Source organism: Camellia sinensis, chromosome 3 (genome assembly GCF_055761805.1).
Source record: "Camellia sinensis isolate YWXY chromosome 3, ASM5576180v1, whole genome shotgun sequence".
NCBI lineage: Eukaryota > Viridiplantae > Streptophyta > Magnoliopsida > Ericales > Theaceae > Camellia > Camellia sinensis.
In genome coordinates this window covers 64,021,777-64,045,202 of record NC_138963.1, presented here as the reverse complement: position 1 = coordinate 64,045,202, position 23,426 = coordinate 64,021,777, and the positions used below count along the sequence as shown (strand labels likewise).

The 23,426-nt window shown below is 40.6% G+C and overlaps 2 protein-coding genes and 2 pseudogenes across 3 annotated transcripts; 2 read left to right on the top strand and 2 right to left on the bottom strand.

Moving 5' to 3' along the window:
* Window positions 1–8,841: 8,841 nt before the first annotated feature.
* LOC145821566 (uncharacterized) lies at window positions 8,842–9,315 on the bottom strand. Its single transcript, XM_082918091.1, has one exon. It carries the CDS (start codon window positions 9,313–9,315, stop codon window positions 8,842–8,844), a length of 474 nt encoding a protein of 157 aa, XP_082774217.1.
* A 2,028-nt stretch (window positions 9,316–11,343) lies between these two features.
* On the top strand, window positions 11,344–14,200 carry LOC114319298 (ras-related protein Rab11C). Its single transcript, XM_028266302.2, has 3 exons — window positions 11,344–11,670; window positions 11,795–12,002; window positions 13,368–14,200. Exons 2-3 carry the CDS (start codon window positions 11,838–11,840, stop codon window positions 13,851–13,853), a joined length of 651 nt encoding a protein of 216 aa, XP_028122103.1. The 5' UTR covers window positions 11,344–11,670; window positions 11,795–11,837; the 3' UTR covers window positions 13,854–14,200.
* A 2,109-nt stretch (window positions 14,201–16,309) lies between these two features.
* LOC114311553 (metal tolerance protein B pseudogene) lies at window positions 16,310–20,516 on the bottom strand (annotated as a pseudogene).
* Window positions 16,733–18,045, top strand: LOC145822569 (protein FLUORESCENT IN BLUE LIGHT, chloroplastic pseudogene; annotated as a pseudogene). Its single transcript, XR_014364012.1, has one exon. The product of XR_014364012.1 is annotated as a protein FLUORESCENT IN BLUE LIGHT, chloroplastic pseudogene (transcript).
* Window positions 20,517–23,426: the final 2,910 nt, after the last annotated feature.

Below are 23,426 nucleotides of genomic sequence, written 5' to 3'. Positions count from 1 at the left end.
CCTAACTTCCGCTTTCTACGTGTATTGTTTTGGTTTTGTTTTGGTTTTAACTCCCTGTTTTGCAGACGGTCGGAAGGATAGCCGAAATAAGTCGCCGCCAAAATGACACCATTGAAAGAATTGGCCATTTGAAATCAGAAGTTGAGGGTGAGAGGAGCAAGGCCGAGTTTGAGGTGACGAGAGCGACAATGGAGAGTGCAAGGGTCGAAGCCGAGACGGAAAGGGCGCGAAGTTCTGCCCAGCTCAGATTGGCCGCCGAGTAGAGGGCAAACGCGAGCGAAAATTCGCTCAAGTTAGCCAAGGAGGTGATTGCCAAGCTGGAGGCCGAATTGGAAGAGTCGAAGAAGGCGAAGGAAATAGCCAACTCGAGGCTTCCAAAGCGTTCGAGGATGGGAAGGGCACCGCCCTTGAAAATTTTATAGAAGAAGTCCTCAAATTCGAGAATCGGGGATTCAAACACAGCTGGCTCAAAGCCCTTGTTGCCGCTGATGTGAAATTGGCCATGCCGATTCCATACGAGCAAGTAGATGTTGAGCCGCTTGAGTCTGACTCCGAAGATTGATTTGGGTGATACTTTAGTTTTGTTTGGAATTTTGAATGTATGTTCTTGCAAACATGTTTTGTTTTTTTAGTAGACTTTTATTCACTTAAGATAATCTTCATGTATAAAATGATGACTATCTGTATTCACTTTATGAATGAAAATTTCCCTTGCTTTGCGTTATTGCCTGTACTCAATTGTTGTTAATGAAGAGTTTTGCTTTTCACTACTTTGGATAAAATGGTTACTGTCTGTTGTGCATGCTAACCATCGATCCGATAGGATGTAGGAACATAAGATGAATAACTTAAACATCCCAAAGAATAGCTGCCAAATAAATAGCTGCCGAACAGAGTTAGTTCATGGAGTGGCTGTGGCATATAAGTAGATCGGCTGCAGGCTTAGATATTGGGCCGATTAGATTAGCAAATCTGCCCTTGCCCCAGCTAATGCTTGAACTGGAAGGTTGGATGCAACTAGTTCGTGGAGTGGTTGCGGCTCATAAGTAAATCGGCTCCAGGCTTAGATATTAGGCCGATTAGATTAGCGAATCTGCCCTTGCCCCAGCCAATGCTTGAACTGGAAGGCCAGATGCAACTAGTTCGTGGAGTGGCTGCGGCTCATAAGTAGATCGGCTCTAGGCTTAGATATTGGGTCGATTAGATTAGCGAATTTGCCCTTATCCCAGCCAATGCTTGAACTGGAAGGCCGGATGCAACTAGTTCGTAGAGTGGCTGCAGCTCATAAGTAGATCGACACCAGGCTTAGATATGGGGCCGATTAGATCCCTGAGCTGGATACTGAGATGAATTTAAGTGCCGAGCCCATGCGCACGAGAAGTAGGACCTCGAAGGAACGGGAAAAATGTCAGTCCCCACATCGTCGTCTCTCCGAAGGGAAAAACAGCAATAGGGCAACTCCCCTCGATCACGACCGAGAGATGAATCCGGTGCGACACTACGCCCGTTGAGTTTTGCGGTGTTTATGGAGAATAAACTGATAATTGAGGCAGATTCAATTGTTCACGACCCAAACATTGCAGTCGACTTCGCTCGACAGATTTTTCCACCAGAAGTCCAGCAGTCGATGGTCGATCGACAGGACTTCAAAGTGTTTTGGGAAGGCATCCACGGAGTAGTGAAAGGACTGTATACCGCCTATGAAATCGGCATGCATCTACGTGCCGCGCGACGGGAGATAAAGTAGAAGAACGGACGAATTCGAAACTTGGAGGCTCGCACAGAGAAAGCCGAGCGTGAACTAAGGAAGGCCAAAACTGCCGAGTCGCGTGCTGCCGGCCAATCTAACCTAGTCGTGGAGGAAAGGTGACCCAACGGCTGATAAGTCATGCGATTGCCGATCGAGATACGGCAAGCATGTTTACAGTAGAGACCGCAAGGTCCAAGGGTTATGAGAAAGGCTTCCACGACGGCCGGAAGGTGGGGATAGATAAGACCAAGGAGAAAATCGCCGAGGAAGTATGCCGATGCGAGAACGGGGGTTTCAGGCACGAGTGGATTAAGGCTCTACAAGCCGTAGAGGCTCTCCATGGAACATGCGTTGAATCGGCGTCGCCGTTATACCAACGTCAGCACTTTCCCTTTGGCGCTTTCAAAATCGAGAAAAGCCACGATGAGGGTGATGCCGAATAAAATTGAACATTTTGTAAACGCTCCAACACAGATTAGATGCAAATTATGTACTTATTGGTCAATTTAATAAAACATCCTGTTTTAAATGTTTGCATGTCTCAGCTTAAGCTTATACATTCTAGCCAATTGGTCAATGTAATGAAACATTTCATTTTAGCTTCATTTTAGATGCTTGCATGTTTTATCTTTTGTCAACAACACGTGTTTTTTAATCATAACATTCATGAGAAGTACGCTGAATCCAGATTACTATTCGACCCAAGCGCGTCATGTGCGGATGGGCGCTTCGAATTCGGAGACTTAATCGGCCCAAAAGTCTTGCACTGATGGGGCTCCGAGTTCGGAGATTTAAATCTTAGCCAATCGTGTTATCCACGAAGGGCGCTCAGAATCCGGAGGCTTAATCGGCCAAAAAGTGTTGCACTGATGGGGCTCCGAATTCGGAGACTTGGGTGTGTTTGATTGGACGGACTGGATAAGGAAGGATTAGAATCCATCGGACTTGAGTCCGGGGTCTTGGGACTGTGAATCCCCCAGACTATTTGATTGGATTGGATATGTATCTTGTGTTTGTTTTTTCATGGGATTAGATGTCTGGAAATGATTATTTTTAGTGAATCCAACGTTTGATTAGACGGACCGGATAGGATAAATGAACAAAAGACTATTTTACCCTTTTTCAATTATTTACTAAGTAATAGCAATATTAAACATATCTTTAATATTTTAATTATTTTTAGCTAGATTAAATAAAAAATTATTTTATTTTATTTTTTACACAATTAAATAAATTTATTATTTAAATTAAATAAATAAATTAAATAAAATATCAATAAAAATATATGTTATTTTTTAATTAAAATTTTAAATAAATTTGTTTTTAAAAATAATAATAATTAAACAATGAAATTAAATAAAACATCTATTAACATTTAAATAATGAAATTAAATAAAATATAAACAAAATTTTAAAGTAAAACATCAATAAAATATCTATAAAAAATTATTTTAAAAAATTAAATAAATAAAACATCAATAAAAAGTTAAATAAAATTATTTTATTTTTAAATTGTGACATTTAAATTTAATTGAATTTTACTAAATATAATACATAATTAAATAGTAGAGGGTCAAAATGGTCGTTTTATCGCCTAATCCCAACAGTAAATAATCCCTCTAAAACTCTCCCACACCCCCCCTAGGATAGTATAATCCCCCATATGGGGGATAAGGAGTCCGGCTGGACTCCATGTCCGGCGGACTAAAAAAAAAACAAATGATGGACTACTCACTCTTTCAAATAAGCAATCCAAATAGTAAATAGTCCCTCCCCTAATCCCCCTAATCAAACACACCCTTAAATCTTAGCCTATCATGATATCTACGAAGAGCACTCCGAATCTGGAGGCTTAATCGGCCCAAAAGTGTCATGCACTAATGGGGCTCCAAATTCGGAGACTTAAATCTTAGCAAATCGTGATATCCTTGAAAGGCGCTCCGAATCCGGAGGCCTAATCGACCCAAAAGTGTCATGCACTAATGGGGCTCCGAATTCAGAGGCTTTTTTGTCTTGGCCAATCGTGATACACGAAGGACGCTCCGAATTCGAAGACTTAATCGGCCCAAAAGTGTCATGCACTAATGGGGCTCCGAATTCGGAAGCTTTTTTATCTTGGCCAATCTTGATACACGAAGGGCGCTTCGAATTTGGAGACTTAATCGGCCCAAAAGTGTCATGCACTAATGGGGCTCCAAATTCGAAGGCTTTTTTGTCTTGGCCAATTGCGAGATCTACGAAGGGCACTCCGAATCCGGAGGCTTAATTGGCCCAAAAGTGTCATGCACTAATGGGGCTCCGAATTCGGAGACTTAAATTTTAGCCAATCAAGCTATCCACGAAGGGCGCTCCGAATCCGGAGGCTTAATCGGCCCAAAAGTGTCATGCACTAATGGGGCTCCGAATTCGGAGGCTTTTTTGTCTTGGGCAATCGTGATACACGAAGGGCGCTCCGAATCCGGAGGCTTATCTTGGCCAATCGTGATACACGAAGGGCGCTCCAAATTCAGAGGCTTTTTTATCTTGGCCAATTGTGATACACGAAGGGCGCTCTGAATTCGGAGGCTTAATCGGCCCAAAAGTGTCATGCACTAATGGGGCTTCGAATTCAGAGGCTTTTTTGTCTTGGCCAATTGCGAGATCCACGAAGGCCGCTCCGAATCTGGAGGCTTAATCAGAAGACTTTTGAACTGAATTTCGCAATGAGAAAACAGGAAACTTTGCATTGCAATAGTGAAATATGTACATGGTGAACCATTCAAAACAAGTATCATGTCCCACATGTCGGGTTTAATGATAGAATTTACGCAAGTGCGTTGAATTCCAAGGCCGTGGCAGGCTCCTCCCAAACATATCTTTGAGCCGATATGCCCCTACTCCTGCGATGGAGTCGATTTGATAGGGGCTGTTCCAGTTAGGATCCAATTTTCCATCAGCCGGATTCCTGGTAGCTGGAAGTATTTTCTTTAGGACTAACTCTCCTGGTGTATAGCGGCGCAGCTGAACACGTTAATTATACGACTTAGCAAGCTGCTGCTAGTACCGTGCCATGGATGCAAGAGCACGGTCTCTTCGTCCTTCAATCAGAATTAAATCCAAAGCCAGCATCATGTCGTTTCGGCCCATATCAAAAACTTTTGATTTCAAGGTTGGGAGGCCAATCTCCAAGGGGATGATTGCCTGCGTTCCAAAGCACAAAGCGAACGACGTCTCCCTAGTGGACCGCCTCGGAGTAATTCGATGAGCCCACAACACACTCGGTAATTCGTCGACCCATCTGCCTTTAGCTTTCTCCAGCCTCTTCTTGATGGCGTTCAAAATAGATTTGTTAGAGGCTTCAGCTTGACCATTACTCTGAGGATAAGCCGGGGTGGAAAAATAGGGCCGAGTACCATACTTGTTGCACAGTTCTCGGTAGACATCGCAATCAAACTGGGTGCCGTTGTATGAAATAAGTGCTCTCGGAATGTCGAATCATGTTATGATATTTCTCCATACAAAACGCTTCACATCAGTATCCCGAATGTGCGTTAGTGCCTCCGCTTTCACCTATTTTGTGAAATAATCTGTTGCGACAATCAAAAATCGCTTATTGGCCGGGGCGCAAGGCAATGGTCCGACGATGTCAAGTCCCCATTGGGCGAACGGCCAGGGACTGGTTATAGAGCTTAACTCTTCAGCGGGCAGATGGGTTAAGGGAGAAAACTTCTAGCATTGTTCACATTTTTTCACATAAATTCGGCATCAGCTCTCATTGTCGCCCAATAATACCCCTGTGTTACAGCTCGATGGGCCAAAGAGCGCCCGCCAGAATGGGCACCACAGTTACCTTCATGTATTTCAGTCAGGAGTTCCTTGACTTTATCCGTATGAACGCATTCTAGGTATGGGCCAGAAAGGGATTTTTTGTAAAGCTTTCCTTGCGGATCCAAGTAGTATCGCAGGGCTTTGTTTCGCAACTTATGTGCTTCTTTCTTATCCGAGGGGAGCTGTTCGAAAGATAGGAATGTAACAATGGAGTCCATCAAACTCGAACCTGACTCTATGACAATGATCTGGACTTCTTTTGAAGGGCCAATGCTCGGCTTAGGGATAAAACCCACTCCAATTGTCCGTTTAGTCTCTGAGTTAATGGCAGAGGCTAGGCAAGCCAGGGCGTCTGCATGTGTGTTCTGATCACGGGTTATTTGGTTCAATTCATGATGATCAAATTTTGCTAGCAAGGAATTTGCTGTTTTCATATAAGCAGCCATACAGTCGTTTTTGGCCGCATACTCCCCCTTTAGTTGATTGATCACAAGTTTTGAATCACAAAATATAAGCAAACACCGAGCACCCAGGAGATGTGCATTCCACAAGCCGGTTAACAGGGCTTCGTATTCGACCTCATTGTTTGATGCTTCAAAGCCGAGTTTGACAATCTGCTCAATTATTGCTCCATCGGGAGCCATGGTCACTACTCCAGCTCTGCTGCCGCGTTGATTGGATGATCCATCACAGTACAACTGCCAAATGTCCCCAACATAAATTCTCCAGTTCGACTTAGGTTGAATTTGATCAGACTTCAAGTTGGCAAAGACCCCCAGTGAATTCGGCCACAAAGTCAGCAAGCACTTGCCCCTTGATTGAGGTTCTAGGCAGGAACTGAATATCATACTGGCTGAGTTCAAGAGCCCACTTTAAAACCCGCCCTGATGCTTCTGCACTGCGAAGTACTGCCCAGAAGGGGTAGTCCGTTAGTACCCCCATGGTATGCCCCTGAAAGTAATGCATCAGTTTTCTTGTTGCCATGATAAGGGCAATGATGAGTTTTTCCAACAGAAAGTAACGTGTTTCGGTATCAACTATTGCCTTGCTCACATAATACACTGGTCGTTGCTCCCCAAGCTCTTCCTTTAACAATACGGCGCTGACGGCCCGGTCGGAGATTGCCAGATATAAAATTAGCGGGTCACGTGCTAAAGGTGTTGTCAAGAGTGGAACTGATCGGAGGTAGGTCTTCAGACCGTTGAAAGCAGCTTCGCACTCAGAGATCCATTCAAAAGCCTTACCCTGCCATAAGGTATGAAAGAATTAACCTGTTGAGTACGGTGGCCATCTCCATCAACTTTTGAACCTCTTTTACCGATCGAGGGGAGCCGAGTTCCAAGATTGCTGTGATTTGCCTCAGGTTGGCTTCGATTCGTCGGTGGTTGACAATATAGCTAAGGAATTTGCCGGATCCGATCCCAAAATGCACACTTGGAAACGTTCAGCTTCATTTTGTACTTTCGTAAAATGTCGAATGTCTCCTCCAGATCAGCTAGATTAGTTTGCTCTTCTTTGGACTTAACCACCATATACACTTCCATAGCACGGCCGAGTTGTTCCTTGAACATGGCGGTGACTAGTCTTTGGTAAGTTGTCTTTGCATTTTTCAGCCCAAAAGGCATAGCCTTATAGCAATAGGTTCCTCTTGGGGTGAGGAATGCAGTTTTATCTTGGTCCTCCAGATGCATGGCTATTTGATGGTAGCCTCTGTAGGCATCGAGGAAGCTCATACGTTGATGACGCGCCGTGGTATCTACAAGTTGGTCTATTCTGGGGAGAGGAAAACAATCCTTGGGGCAAGCTTTATTTAAGTCTGTGAAATCCACGCAAACACCCCATGTCCCATTTTTCTTCTTAACAACCACAGTGTTCGACAGCCATGTAGGGTAGGTGACTTCCCGGATTGCCCCGGCATCGAGCAACCAGTCAACTTCCTCAACAACGGCAGCAGTGTGTTCTGCGGCTGGCCGCCGATTTTTCTGAATAATCGGCTTGAATTTAGGGTCAACGTTTAAACGATGTTGCGAAACAGATGGATCCACACCCGGCATCTCATATGGTGTCCACGCAAATACATCAAGGTTGTTGAGCAAGAAGGAAATTAGCTACTGTATGTTAGCTTCATTCAAGAAGGCACCGACCATGAAGAACCTTTCTGGATTTCCGTCAATTTCAACTCGATCTAAGGCTTCCGTGGCCTTTTCACTTGGGAGCCGCCCAACATCGTCCAGGCTCCCTCGATCCGGCACCTTAATAGAATTCACTTCCAGCTCTTTTGGTGTCTTTGTAGCAAGGAGATAATATGCTTGTGCCAATTTTCTGGGAGCCACGGATATGCTCAATGCCGCGTTCTGTTGGGAAGCGAAGTAGTTGATGATAGGTGCTTGGCACGGCCTGCATGGTATGCAACCAAGTTTGTCCCATGATAAGATTATACGGCAAAGGCAGCTTGACGACCAAGAATTTCACATCCACTGTTCGGGAGCCCGCTCGAACTGGTAGTGTGATTTTGCCCAACGGGTATTCTGGATTACGTTGAAGCCGAATAATGGATAAGGAGCCAGAGACAAGTCTGACTCAGCGAACCCGAGTTTGATGAAAGTCTTGTAATACATAACCTCCGAAGTACTCCCCTGGTCTATGAGAACGCGTTCAAAGGTGAATCAGTTTACGCGTAGTTCGATGACCAATGGATCAATGTGGGGAAGTATTACACCGATCAAATCGGAATCGTCGAAGGTAATATTCGGAGCTTTATGGGGCCGTTTGGCTGGTGTGATTTGTTTTTGGAGGCTTGGATGCGACCGAATTGCATGTATGGTTGGGGCTATTGGCAGGTTGTATATCATATGGATGACGCCGAGCGGAGGTGAATCCTGCCATAGGGTAACTGTGTTGGTTGAATTGTTCTTTCGGACGTGTTGCTGGAGTCGACCGTCTTGTACCAACTCCTAAAGGTGGTCTTTCAAAGAATAGCAACTTTCGGTATCATGACCGTGATCTTTGTGATATTCGCACCGCCTATCCCGTCTCTTCGTGTCGGGAGGTCCTACCATTTTTTATGGCCATTTGAAGAACGGAAGGTGAAGAACGGAAGGTGTCGGGAGGTTCGATAACTCCGTGTATTTATTGTCGGCATGCCTCGCGCGCTTGCTATCTACTTGAAGCTGCTCATTAGCTCGGTGTAAACATTAGTCGTTTAATCGACGTGAATCCCGTCTTCTATCTCGCTTAGCCCGATTCTGTGATTCAGGGCTTCGTGGTGGTACAGAGTTTATCGGCTATACGACTTCAGGCGAGGCCGACTTAGTGGCTTTATGCCCGTCTTTGACCCGGAGGGCATTATCTTCTACTTTGCAGTATTCCTCAACTTTTTTCATCAATGGCCAGACCATTTTTGGCAGCCGTCTAGTCAAAGAGCTGTGGAGGGCATTGTCTGGATGTAACCCCATCTTTAAGGCGGTAATGGCCATGGAGTCATTGCAGGCATCATCTACTAGATTAAAACATTCCCAATACCGCACCGAATACACACGAAGGGTTTCCCCCAGTTGAATTTGCATTGCCCACAGAGAATCAGCTTGCTTCAACTGGATCTCATTAGTGATGAACCTTGCCCTAAAGGATTTTTGGAGTTGGTGGAAGCTCTTGATTGAAGCTGGCTCCAGTTTATAATACCACCTGACAGCTAGTGATCCCAAACTGCTTGGAAATATTCGACACATGAGGGCCTCATTGTCTGCATGGAGCGTCATGGCTTGTTTGTAATAGCGAATGTGATTGGTGGGGTCTGATTTACCATCATATAAGGTGAATGACGGTGCTTTGAACTTTTTGGGTAGCACTGCCCTTGCAATCCGTCGCACAAATGGGTCATGCTGATCCTCTTCATCTGAATCATTTCTTCTTCGCTTCTTCCGTGCACGCGGACTTCCCTCAGAAGAACTAGAGATGTTGACTCGTCTCTTCTTTGTAGATTTTGAGGATGATGAGTCAGAGCCACTGCCACTATCATGTCTCCGAATTCGAGATCGTCAACCATCCCTTCTCAGAGGTTATCCCGGGTCTTGATGTGCGGTTTGTTGGGATTTTGCCACTTCCAAGGCCAAATCTTGTCGAAGGCGCTCGTTCTCGACCATCATGTTTTCCAACCGCTGTTCGTTTTGCTTCGCTTGCTCCATAATCACTTGCATGGTCTCTTGTGCTGATGTTGAGGGTGAATCGAAGTGCAAAACCCTTCTTGCGGTAATGTTCTCTGGCCCAAGTATGTTGCTTAGAGTGGTTTCATCTTGTGGCGTAGGGTCGTCAGCGACTATTGGAGGATCTTCCGTCACGCCCATTATGGATGTGCTTGAGTATTCCCACAGATGGCGCCAATTATGGGGGAGTGGTTCTGGAAATACTCTTTTGATCCAACGGGGCACTCGAGATCCTCAGCTAGTGACCTGAAAAAAAATGCACACTCCGGTGGGGGGTGCTGGAATTAGCACTCCGACGGATAAGTCAGTAAATACTCTCTCGATTGCTTGTATCTTAAGTTAAACGTACTAGTTCTCACATACCTCTTTTGTGGCTATTTTTCCTATATTTATACTTGCCCCCTAGGCCTCAGGGTCTGGCCCACTTTTAATCCACCCTGCCAATGCTCACTCGGCTTTTTTCCGTTATAAATCAACTTTCGCTCAGCTCCCCGCTTAACTGGCTCAGAGGCCGATTAAGGCGTTCGTCTTCCGAAAGATGCAAGGTGGGGCCGAATAGGGATGTTCATTCAATAAGCTTCCAAGTATGTACACGGCCCTCTCTGCAGTCCTCGAAACTCGGCTCCCACAGTATTTTATCGATACCCAATTAATCTATTTTTTTGCATATATGTTTTCTTTTCGAGACCTATGAGATAAACGGTTCAAATCACCAACATACTTTTGAAGAACAGATCTAAGGTAACAAAGGTCATTGTAGAACCCCACGAGATTGTCAAAATAAAGTCTTAAGAGTTACGTAGAAGATGAAATCTTAAAAAGACTTGCTCCTCAAGGTTGAAAGGTTCTCTCTAGTTTGTATAGACCGGAGAAAAGCCAATTTCAAGGTATATTTGGAAACTATTTTTGTTGATTTTTTGATTTTTTACAAAGACGTGCAGAAAAGTTGAAGGAATAATTGACTTTTTGGTAGTATAATTATTTTTGATAGTATAATTATTACACTTCAAAAATATTAGATTTTCAAAATTATCCTTTTAATTTTTTTTTTTTGAAAATATCAATTGTTATAATTAATAAATTTTAAAAAATGGAAAAATAAGAAATTCATGTCATTCTAGTCCTTAATTTTTTAAAATAGACTAATATTTTAAGATAATTAAAAATAGAATAAGAGAGCAATATTTTAGGACGGGTCAACTAATTTTTTTTTTTACTTTTGACTATTTTAAGTGGTTTCTTAAAGTGATTAATATCCCTAATATAAAATTAGGTAAGTTGAACACAAATTTAAAGAAATTTATAAAATTACATAAATTTTAAACTTATACAAAAGCTTCGTTTGGGAAGTGGGTTGGCTTTTTGATTTTTTTGGCTATTTTAGTCTAGGACTAAAAAACCTGATTAGGGAATGATTTTTGACTTTTTTGTGAGAGAAAGAATATAATGATTATGAATTAGATGTGATATTTTGTCTTATTGAGCTAAAAATCTTATTTTATTTTTTGTTATTAAAATAACTAAAAAAGCCTAGAAATCAACTTTCCAAACGGAGCTAAATTTATGTTCAATTTACATATTTTTATGAGAATTTTCCTCCTTTTTGTTTATATATTTTTTTGACATTATAAGATTCGCTCAATAAAAACAGTTGTAAGCATAATCTAAAATAAAATAAAATCTATCTGGCGATACCATTCCATGCCACCGTAACTGATATCAGCCTATCTGCACACGAGCCGTTTCAGAATAACCTTTTTATTTTTATTTTTCATTGTTTGTTCCGTTTCATTTCTCCTTGGCAAATCAACAAACACATGGTAGACTAGAATCTCTATCATCGTCATAGTCCCAGCAATTCCTGTATTTCTCATCGACGATTTACACTTGCTTTCTTCTCTCTACATTACGGTAATATTTATGTATTTGCTTGTGTGTGATTGATTGATTGATTGTTAGGGTTTGATTTGATATTGATGATGAGATCTGTGTGGTATTGAATGGTTTGGATCTGAATTTGTGGCTTTTATGGCAGGTTTGAGGGAGAAGAGATAGAGAGAGAGAGAGAAGGTAAAACGATGGCGCATAAAGTAGATCACGAATACGACTATCTATTCAAGATCGTGTTGATCGGAGACTCTGGGGTTGGGAAATCCAATATTCTCTCGAGATTTACCCGGAATGAGTTCTGCTTGGAGTCCAAATCCACGATCGGTGTTGAGTTCGCTACCAGAACTCTTCAGGTGAAGTTTCTCCCTACTCTCTGATGCCCTCACTTTTTTTTTTTTTGGTTGTCAATCGGGCTTGAATTTGACTTGTCTAATTTGAATGTTTGTTTAGAACTTCTGACGTTTCTGGGTTTTTTTAATTTAATTGTTTGGTCTTAGTTTTTTTGCGTGGATCCCCTGCACTTTGTCCCGCTGCAAATATCCCACAATAGATTTTTCAAAAATATGTTTATGAATATTGCACACATGTGTATATAACTTTGTGCCTATTTTTATCTGACATTAAATTCTTTTAACTATTAGTTGTTGCAAACTTGCAGTATGGCTATTTTCATTTATGTAGATTTACATCTTACATACTTCAAGTTTGAAATTTAATGCTGACACTATGTTGGTTGTAAGTTGTAGCACAGTAGGTTTTGGTGTTTTTTTTTTTTAATAATTGGGTATCCGGGTAAACCCCAACTAATCCGAGACCCATGCAAAGTGCGACCCCTCCACGTTGGTCAGCAAATCTCTGGCAGAAAAATAGAGTGGGTTTAGGGGTCAGTGAGGAAAAATTGCAAGTGTGAAATTCTAATACTGAATGTCAAGAACTCAAGAAGAGTCTTTGGATGGTAAGTTCCACTTCAGGTGAATGCTCTATGATTGTACTTGGCACCATAGAATTCAACTAGCATTGGAACTGGAAGCCATCTTAGTTTTAAAGTTTGACTATAATAATATCCTCAAATGACAAACCAGGGCTTAGATTCCATGCTGCCAAACAGAATGGAACTTGTATTGTATCTGTAAGGAGAGTTTGAATGGGATGACCAATTGCAGCATAAAATTTACAGGACCTTATGATCTGTAATGGATTGATGTGCATACTTTCTTCAATAGAAATAGCCTTTGGTAGCGGAGTCCAGGATATGTATGTATGATACTTTCATAACGGTGTCCAGGATATGGTTTCACTTTACCAACATTTTTCATGAAGTTTATGAATATTGATGAAATTGATTATTTAGTTTTTATTTGCTGCAGTTTACAATTTTGATTCAACTCAATTATACTAAGGAAATTGGAAACTGCCCAGTAAGTAATCTAGGAATTTTAATAGTACTAGCCTTGGTACTTGTTTATGCCATGTAAGCAGACATTTCTAGCCCATTCCAATTACAGTTAGTTCATTAAGGCTCTTCTGGCTCGATTACTTGCCTACTAGTCATATGCTAATCTATAATAGCTCGGATTCACAATTTATTATGTGTGCTTATGTGTGGCACTTGTTTCATATCAAAATTGGAATTGAGTGTTCTCTCTAATTTTTCTCTCCCATTTAGTTTAAGAAATGATGCCAATTCTAATGCATATTTTACAATTTTTCTGATACAGGTAGAGGGAAAGACAGTTAAGGCACAGATATGGGATACTGCAGGCCAGGAGAGGTACCGAGCTATTACTAGTGCTTACTATAGGGGAGCAGTAGGTGCATTCCTCGTCTATGACATAACTAAGAGGCAAACCTTTGACAATGTCCAGAGGTGGCTCCGTGAATTAAGAGACCATGCAGATTCAAACATTGTAATCATGATGGCTGGAAACAAGTCTGATCTAAACCATCTCAGAGCTGTTTCGGAGCAGGATGGTCAGGTCTTGGCTGAGAAGGAAGGACTTTCATTTCTCGAGACATCAGCATTGGAAGCACTCAACATCGACAAGGCATTCCAAACCATTTTGACGGAGATATACCACATCATAAGCAAGAAAGCATTGGCAGCCCAGGAAGCAGCCGCTGCCACTGCAATTCCTGGTCAAGGGACAACTATCAATGTCAGCGATTCATCAGGGAATACAAAGGGAGGTTGCTGTTCTACTTAGTTGACATTCAATGGAAGAACCGAAGATTCAATACCAAGCACAAACTTTTTTTTTCTTTTTCTTTTCCCCCTTTTTTTAGGCAAGATAGAGACTTGTAGAATATTTTTTCCCAGTTGTGATGAAAAGGAAGCTTGTGACAGTTGAAACTAAAAATATGGTTAGCAGAAAATGACTGATGCTGAGGCGGCTCTTGGGTGGGAAGTTGAATATCTCAATTGGGAGATACTGTAGGGCAAAATCGGTGGCATTGTAAGTTTGGCGTTCCCTTTGGACTGATGTTTGTTGGATTACTTCTGTAATAAAAACCATGCCATCTTTATGAGATTATTATTTGGTCTTCACTTCATGTCATGTGCCTCAAACTTTTTTTGGAATCTTTGTTTTTTGGAGTTTTTAAGTTGTGACTGCTGAATCTTGTAGATGACAATTCCACTTCAAGTTGCAACGACAGAAGTTTTTCCAGAGAATGGAGGAAATGGATGGTTGATGTAAAGTTGACTTTTTTTCTTTTTTGAGATGGGGACTCTCTAGGATATGTTAAAAGGGCAAAATTCACTTCGGTAATGGCCACGGTACTTTACAACCTATGGCGGCCTATGGTTCAAATGTGATTTTGAATTAAAGTATAATAATTAACTCGGTTAATGGTAGATGTGAAATGACTTTAATACCTCTTAAGTTTTCTATTCTATTTCTTATTTTGTCTCTCTCCTCTATCATACACTATTTTTAACTTAACCAACATTAATTCAATTAAATCACAAATTAATTCTAAATTTCTAATTATTTATTGTATTCCTAACTTTTTAACTTAATTTAATTTAATTATGATTTTTTTAAATCATACAAAAATGGAAAGATTTGAAAAACAAAAAAAAAACAAAGACACAAGAATGATCTCTACGCAACACAAGAATGCTCTCTACGCAACACAAGAATGCATACAACTATCTGTCAATCTAGGCAAAGGGCATTTCGCAAAGCTGTTGAAGTTGTTTTTCCTAAATGGCATTTCATGGCAATGGTCATAGAGGAGAGATGGGTGAGAAAGTCGGGGCGATTATCAGAGAGGAGAGATAAAATGGATGGAGGAAGAGGAAGAAGGGTACTGCTAGTTAGGGTTAGGGTTAGGGTTAGGGTTAGGGTTAGGATTAGGGTTAGGATTAGAGGTAGTTGATGAAGATAAGGGTAGAAGTGTTTTTATTTCAAGATGAATTAGAGCCATAGTCTCAAGTTTAACCCTTGTTTCGTATTAGTTCCTATAATTGTGTTAATTAAGCTCCTCTAGTACAATTTAGTCGCCGAAGGTTATATAAAAATAAAATATACACCCAAGGGTTCTATTAATTACTATAAGACCTTATATTATTATAATTAAAATCGAGTTTGACCCTTGTTTCGTATTAGTTTTTATGATTGTGTTAATTAAGCTCCTCAAGTACAATTTAGTCCTTGAAGGTTATATAAAAAATAAAATATATACCCAAGGGTTCTATTAATTACTATAAGACCCTATATTATTATAATTATTGAACTCCCTTTTAATTATTAAATCTTTGCGTGTTTTGAGTTTTTCGATTTCTATTTTAAACTCTTTTATATCATTATAAGTATATACCACTTGTTTTACTCAAATAATTCTATTAGGATCTAGTAGATTTAATGTAGCTATACTTTTATCTTTATGCCAAAACTTTAATAGATTGTCACTATATAATTATTTGCATCTTCCTCTTTGTTCTTCTTGTTGAATTGCGTCTTGAATAGTGAGTTCTTTAATATGTAATGCAGTTTCGCAACGTGTTGGAGAGACAAATACCTCCTAGGCAAGAATATAGTCACTAAACCTTAGGGTCAGGATTGTAAAGTAGTAAGAACCAAAATTGAACAAAACAGAAAGTATAAAGACCAAATTGAAACTTTGAGGAAACTAGGAGGACCATTGATGCAACACAAGAATGCATACAAATATCCGACAATCTCGTCAATCTAGGCAAGAGGCATTTCATGGAGTTATTGAAGTTGTTTTCCCTTGGCATGTCACGGCAATGGTCATAGATGATAGATGAGAGAGAAAGGATGGCTGGAGGAGGAGGACTGGTATTGCTAGTTAGAGTTAGGGTTCTTTGGTTTGGAGGTAGTTGATGAAGATGAGGGTACTAGTGTTTTATCTTATTTTTGAAAAGGCCCACTCTTGAAATTGACAAAGCATATTACACCTTTCATTAATTTAGATGAAAAAATAAATAAATAACAGCTGATTCTTTTTGGATTATAAAGGATAAAATACTTTAGTCTCAAAAGATAAAGGGGAAAATTAAATTTTGTCCAGGTTAAAAATCAACAGATTCTATCCCATTTGACAAAATCAAGGTGGTTTAACTAACTTTCTGCATACAAGCAAAGAAACAAAGAAAAAAGGAAACAGAAAAGAAAGACAGAAAACAAACTAGAGTTTATAATCCCTGTTTAGTTTGTATAGTTACATGATGAATGTTGTATGTTCTTTCACAGTAATCCTTAATCTTGACAAGAATTTCATTTGAGTTAACACCAGCCTCAGCTATTACATGGCAAGTCAATATAGTTTTCCCAATTGTGATGGCCCAAACATGCAGGTAATGAACATCATGAACTCCTTTGATACGTTTGAGATCTTTTTCAAGACTAGCAATATTAATTTCACTTGGTGTCCTCTCCATCAATATACAAGTAATGTCTCTAAGCATCGGTATAGTAACACCAAGAGGGAAAACCGAAAAGAGGGTACAAACAAGATCGACCACCAACCAATCGAGTTTCACAAATATGATGGATCCGACAATCATCACCCAGCTGATTGATTGTTAAAACCTATCACCTACTTCACCCACTTAAACCTACTCCACTAAACCTAACCCACTACACCACTACCACCTCACCTACTCCACTAAACCTAACCAACTACACCACTACCACCTCCACTTCACCTACTCCTTACCTACTACACACTCACCCTCTTCTATATATAGGAATCATGAATCATTGTAATATATATAACATCAATATGATCAATCAATAATACATTAATTTTTTACATGGTATCAGAGCAGGTTTAGAACCTAATATTTTCGCTTCACCGGCGGGCGGCAATCTCACCTTAGCCGTCCGCCGGACCTCAACCAAATTCCGCTAAAGTTTTCTACACGCCCTCACTCCGCCGCCGTATTTCACCGCCGCTCATCTTCCTCCGGCCAAATTCCTCTCAAACTCCATGTCTTTGCCACTGCTAGGCAGTCGGTCTATGCTTACAGGAGTAAATGATGTCAACACCTCTGTATCAGAAGGAACTTGTGATACTGTCCATACACAAGTAGATTATGACACCACTCTGGAAGACTTAGTTGCTCAGGTGATGGTTCCTGTAAGATCCCCAGCCATGGCACTTATTGTCACTAATGCCTTGATGTTGCGTATGCCTTTTGAAGCTCTGGCAGAAACATGTGAGGCTGATAGATCTGTTTTCGACATGCCCTTACTGCTATTTGTAGCCCTTGTAGGGGCCACAGTTGGAGGACTGCTTGCAAGACACAGGAGAGGAGAATTGGAACGGCTGAATGAGCAGTTGCGCCAGATCAATGCAGCACTAAGAAGGCAAGCAAAGATCGAGTCTTATGCCCCCACTCTGAGTTATGCTCTTGTTAGTGGTAGAATACAAGAAAATGAAGTAATTGTTAATCCAAGGAAGCATGAATTGATTTCCCATTTGAAATCTGGAAAGAATTTTCTGAGGAATCAAGATCCAGAGAAGGCATTTGTGGAGTTTAACGCTGCTGTGGCTGTTCCATCGCCATGGGAAGTACATGGCTGTGGCTGTTCCAAACAGATTCATCTCATCTCTCTCTCTCATCTTTGATGTGGTGCCCAAGGATGTCAACACTACTGTGTTGTTTTTGAGAAGAGTCAGAAAACTTGCATCGAAATTCCTCTCTCTCACTTTACTTTTTCAAACCCACAGCTCCTTTTTCTTTCACCACATGATCCCCTTTCTTTTCTTTTCTTTATTTTCCACTTTCAAACCCACAATCCTTTTTTTAAATCAACCCACTCAACTTTCTTTTATTTTAATATATATCTATATATATATATATATATGTTTATTATAACATATTGCACAGACTCACAAACCCATTTTCTTTTCTTCTTTTCTTTCTTTATTTATTTTATTTATTTCTTTTAATCACCTTTTGCACCTCCCTCACCACAAAATAGAATTTTTATTTATTTATCTTTTTTTTTTTTGTGTTCCATTTTTCACAATAAAAAAAAAAAAAAAAACACAAAACAAAAAAAAATATATATATATATATATATAGCTTTGCACACCAAACCATATTTTATTCATCTCAGGGATCAACCCCGATCACAATTTTACACACACAAAAAAAAAAAAAACCCAAAACACAAACACCCAAAGATTTGTTTTCTTTTCTGCCGACGGCCACCCACCGACCTCACTTCTTCGCCTATTCCGCCGGTCTTTTCTTCTTGCCTCCGTCCTGGGCGGTCCTTGACGGTGTTGCCTCCGTGTTTCCCACTCCACTGGGCACGATCACTACTCCCTGCTCCTCCACTGCAGCATATGGCGGACCTCCAAATCGGAACATCACGGTGGCCTTCCGCTTCAGCTCCTTGTTTTCTGTCTTTAGCACACTTATCTCTGCTCGCGCATCCTTATACATGCGTTGGAGCAGAGCCAGCTGGGAGTTTAACTGTTGCACCTCATTTGTCCTAGTCTGCAGCCGGTGCGACAGGTTTGTGACCGCCGTCATGGTCTCCACACATGACTTCAAAGTATACTGATTGGCCTCAATATCAGTTTGCACCGCCATTTTTTGCTCCACCGACCGCATCGGAAAGTTCAACGGAGCAAAACCAGAGGCGCTTGGTTGAGGTTCACTGGCCACCGCACCAGTTATCTCTCTTGTTGACTCGTTGAGGTCAGGAAAGAGAGTGAGCAGACCACGGGACGAAGAGGCCATATTCTGGGTAGCTGAACGGGAAGACGAGGCCATGTTATGGGTTGCTGAGTGTTTCAGAGAAAGGTTGGTTACAGAATGGCAACAGAGTGTTCCAGAATCTCTTTCTCAGAAACGGAAGAGTTTTTTTTTTCAAAGGATTTTCGGCGGTTTCAGACTGGTTTGCACAGCCTCCGCCTCAACCTTGGTTAAATAGCCGAGGCCGACACGCCACTCTGTCGCTCACGTGCCTCGCCGCGTCTCTGGCTCACCTTTTGATGGCTCGACGCTTTCTGTCAGGCACGCCTTTTGATGAAGTGGGCTCGCCTTTTGAGGGCGCGATTTTTGAGGGCTCACTATATATATCCATATATATATATATTTGGGCAGCCTATATACACCATCATACAGTGTATTTTTTAAGGGTCCGACAAGACTCTGTAAACTGTCCCGACATTGATTCCGGTTAGCTCCTTCAAGGGTCCGACAAGACTCTGTAAACTGTCCCGACATTGATTCCGGTTAGCTCCTTCATGGGTCCGACAAGACTCTGTAAACTGTCCCGACATTGATTCCGGTTAGTTTCTACAAGGGTCCAGCAAGACTCTGTAAACTGTCACAACAACTGTCACAACATTGTCAGCTACAACGGTCCGACATGACCCCATAAACTGTCTTCTCAATCAGTCTGACACCGCAATCCAGTGTCCTCTACACCGTTATGACACCACCATACAGTGTCCTCTACAACGTTATGACACCCCCATACAGTGTCCTCTACAACGTTATGACACCACCATCCAGTGTCTTCACCAATAGTCTGACACGACCATACAGTGTCACCTATCCTCTTTTATTTTTATGTATTTTCTTGTTTTGTAACTCTCTCCAAACTCAAGTTGGTTAGTTCCTATCCCCCTTGAGTTTGCGGGGGGCTGTTAAAACCTATCACCTACTTCACCCACTTAAACCTACTCCACTAAACCTAACCCACTACACCACTACCACCTCCACTTCACCTACTCCTTACCTACTACACACTCACCCTCTTCTATATATAGGAATCATGAATCATTGTAATATATATAACATCAATATGATCAATCAATAATACATTAATTTTTTACAGAATCAGATCAGCCATCACATGCAAGTAAGCCCGTGAATATTTATGTTCAGTCTTTTGGTCTTCACTGGCGTGCCAACGATCAGACTAGCACTCTCTTTGTCATTTCTTGCACATAGCTTCCCGCTCTCGTAACTGTGATCTTTGTCTGTGCAGGCATGATGAGATTGAGAATGAGAATGACCATGACCGTGATCGTGACCAAGCCATATGACCATAATGAAGTTAATCATGAAAACAAGTGTAGCAGATTGCAAACATGAGCTTCCCAACTTGAAGTCCATACGGTGAAAAGAGAAAGAGAGATTCTAGCAATGTCAATAAGCAAGTGTGCAAGTGTGATGCATCTGTTAGCAAGTGTGACTTTTAATTTTTTATTTCTTAACCAAATTAATTTTTATTTTTTTAAATAAATTTCTGAAAATTATACCAAACACTATGAAAGCACGGACACCTCTCCGAGGGCTCCGTACCAGTGTCAGACACGTGTCGGACACGGACGCGCCTCGGACACGCGGTGGACACGTGTCCGACACGCATGGGAGAGTGTCCCATTTTTTTAAAATTTTTTTTACATCCGGACACGTTTTGGACACGCTATAGACACGTTTGGGACACGCACGGGGGGCAATTTCACAGTTTATTAAATTTTTTTGGGGTCGATTTGAAAATAATCAAAAATAGATCAAATTTGCCCTAATCTACTTCGAATCGGCTTTCGAATAGAAGATAAACAGCAGAGAAAGGGTGAGAAAGAGGGAAAGAGAGAGGAACTGACTTCGTCGTTTGTCTTCTCTTGTCGATCGTTGCTCCTCGTCGGTCGTCTGTCGTCGGTCTTCGATCTTCTTTGTTTGATCTGCGATCCTCAGTCGATTTTCTGCTTCGTTAAGGTACGACTCTTCTTCGATCTTCTTCGATCGCTCTCTCTCTCTCTCTTCGATAGCTCTCTCTCTCTCTGTCTCAGCCTCTTCTTTCCTCACAATTTACTTCGCCCTTATTTCATTTTTTTCTTTTATTTCATTTTTTTGTTTTATTCTGATTCTGATTTTTATTTTATTTGTTTTCTTTTATTAATTTAATTTTTTCTTTTCTTTTTCTTTAATTCTGATTTTGTTTTATTTTATTTTTTCTTTTCTTTTCTTTTTTTTATATTCTGATTTTATTTTTTCTTTTCTATTATTTGAGGATATAATTTTAATAATGTATATTTATTAATTTTATTATAGGGACCAATTATTAATTCTGAAACAATGGCTACGAGTGGTAGTTCTAATGATATACCTGATGATGATTTTGATGAGAACAAACCATTGTGGAAATATATAACTAAATTAGCAAAATCTGGGGAAGGAGGAGGAAATTGCCAATTACAATGTAAATTTTGTAATAATACTTTCAAAGGTTCATATACAAGAGTAAGGGCACACTTGTTAAAACTCCCAGGAAAGGGAATTGGTGCTTGTAAGAAAGTGACAAGTCAAAAACTTTCACAACTGCAAAATGAGAATGATGCTGCTGAGCTGAGAATTAAAAATGCTCTTCCCAAAAATGTACCATTCCCTCCTTCCACTGTATTAGTGGGTAATAGTTATGCTTATGAATCAAAGAAGAGGAGAACATGTGAGAGTGGGAGTGGGAGTGGGAGTGCTATTGAGAAAGCATTCAACTTGAAGGGATAGAGAGCAATTGCATTTTGAAATTGCTAGGATGTTCTACTCGGGGGGTACCTTTTAATCTTGCAAGAAATCCTTACTATGTTAGCTCTTACACATTTGCTGCAAATCATAATATTCCTGGATATTTGCCTCCCGGTTATAATTTGTTCCGAACCACATTACTTCAAAAAGAGAGGGCAAATATTGATAAATTGTTGCAACCAATTAGGGGCACATGAAAGGAAAAAGGGGTGAGCATTGTTAGTGATGGTTGGAGTGATTCTCAAAGGAGGCCTTTGATTAATTTTATGGCAGTGAGTGAAAGTGGGCCTATGTTCATTAAAGCAGTTGATTGTTCTGGAGAAACTAAAGACAAATATTTCATTACAAATTTGATGAAAGAAGTGATTAATGAGGTTGGGCCAAGTAATGTGGTTCAAGTCATCACGGATAATGCTCATAATTGTAAGGCAGCCGGATAACTCATTGAAGCTCAATTCCCTCATATTCTATGGACTCCTTGTGTGGTGCACACATTAAATCTAGCTTTGAAAAATATTTGTGCTGCAAAGAATATTGAGAGGAATGAAGTCACATATGAAGAATGTAGTTGGATTAGTGATATTGCCGGAGATGGTTTGATGATTAAGAATTTTATCTCTAATCACACAATGCGATTGGCTATGTATAATGAATTTGTGTCATTGAAGTTGCTTTCGGTTGCCAAAACACGATTTGCCTCCACAATTGTTATGCTCAAAAGGTTAAAGCTTATAAAACGTGGTCTTCAAGCAATGGTAATTAGTGACAAGTGGAATCGCTATAGAGAGGATGATGTTGGGAAGGCAAAATTTGTGAAAGAAAAGATTTTGGATGATGTGTGGTGGGATTACATTGATTATATTCTTTCCTTCATGGGTCCTATACATGACATGCTTAGGGCTTGTGATACGGACAAACCTTGCCTTCACTTAGTATATGATATGTGGGACTCAATGATAGAGAAAGTGAAGATGTCAATTTATAGGCATGAAGGGAAAAGAATAGATGAGGAATCTACATTTTACAATGTGGTGCATCAAATTCTCGTGGATCGTTGGAATAAAAACAATACTCCTCTCCATTGTATGGCACATTCATTGAATCCAAAGTAAGTACGACATTTAAATTTGTTTTAGATATTTCATTTTAATGGACTTATCTAGTCTTTCTTGAAATAATTATTTTTCCTATTTTGGATTGTAGGTATTATAGTGATGAGTGGCTCCATGAGGATCAAAATAGAGTTCCTCCACATAGGGATGAAGAGGTGACACGTGAGAGGAACAAGTGTTTTAAGAGGTATTTTGAAGATATCACGAAGCGAACCAAGGTGATAACTGAGTTTGGAAAAATTTCCGGGTTATGTTGAAGCATTCTCAGAGTATAATTCCATTCATAATAGGTGGCACATGGATCCTTATACTTGGTGGTGTGCATATGGTGCATATGCACCATCTCTTAAAAAACTAGCTTTGAGATTGCTTGTGCAACCTGCCTCTTCATCTTGTTGTGAGAGAAATTGGAGTACTTATTCCTTTATTCACTCAGTGAGAAGGAACAAGATGGTCCCTCAACGAGCGGAGGATTTGGTGTTCATTTATAGCAATCTTCGTCTTTTATCAAGGAGGAGCTCCCAATACTTGCAAGGAGAGACAAAAATGTGGGACATTGCCGAAGATAACTTTGACTCACTTAATGAAATTAGAATGCTTGGGATAGCTAACCTCTCACTTGATGAATCGGCTATGGAGGC

Excerpts from the sequence above, each read along its gene's own strand:
- LOC114319298 (XM_028266302.2), top strand. The coding sequence starts at position 11,838 with ATGGCGCATAAAGTAGATCACGAATACGACTATCTATTCAAGATCGTG. Across the intron at positions 12,003-13,367 it reads TCGCTACCAGAACTCTTCAG|GTAGAGGGAAAGACAGTTAA; the intron begins GTGAAGTTTCTC and ends TTTCTGATACAG.
- LOC145821566 (XM_082918091.1), bottom strand. The coding sequence starts at position 9,315 with ATGACGCTCCATGCAGACAATGAGGCCCTCATGTGTCGAATATTTCCA.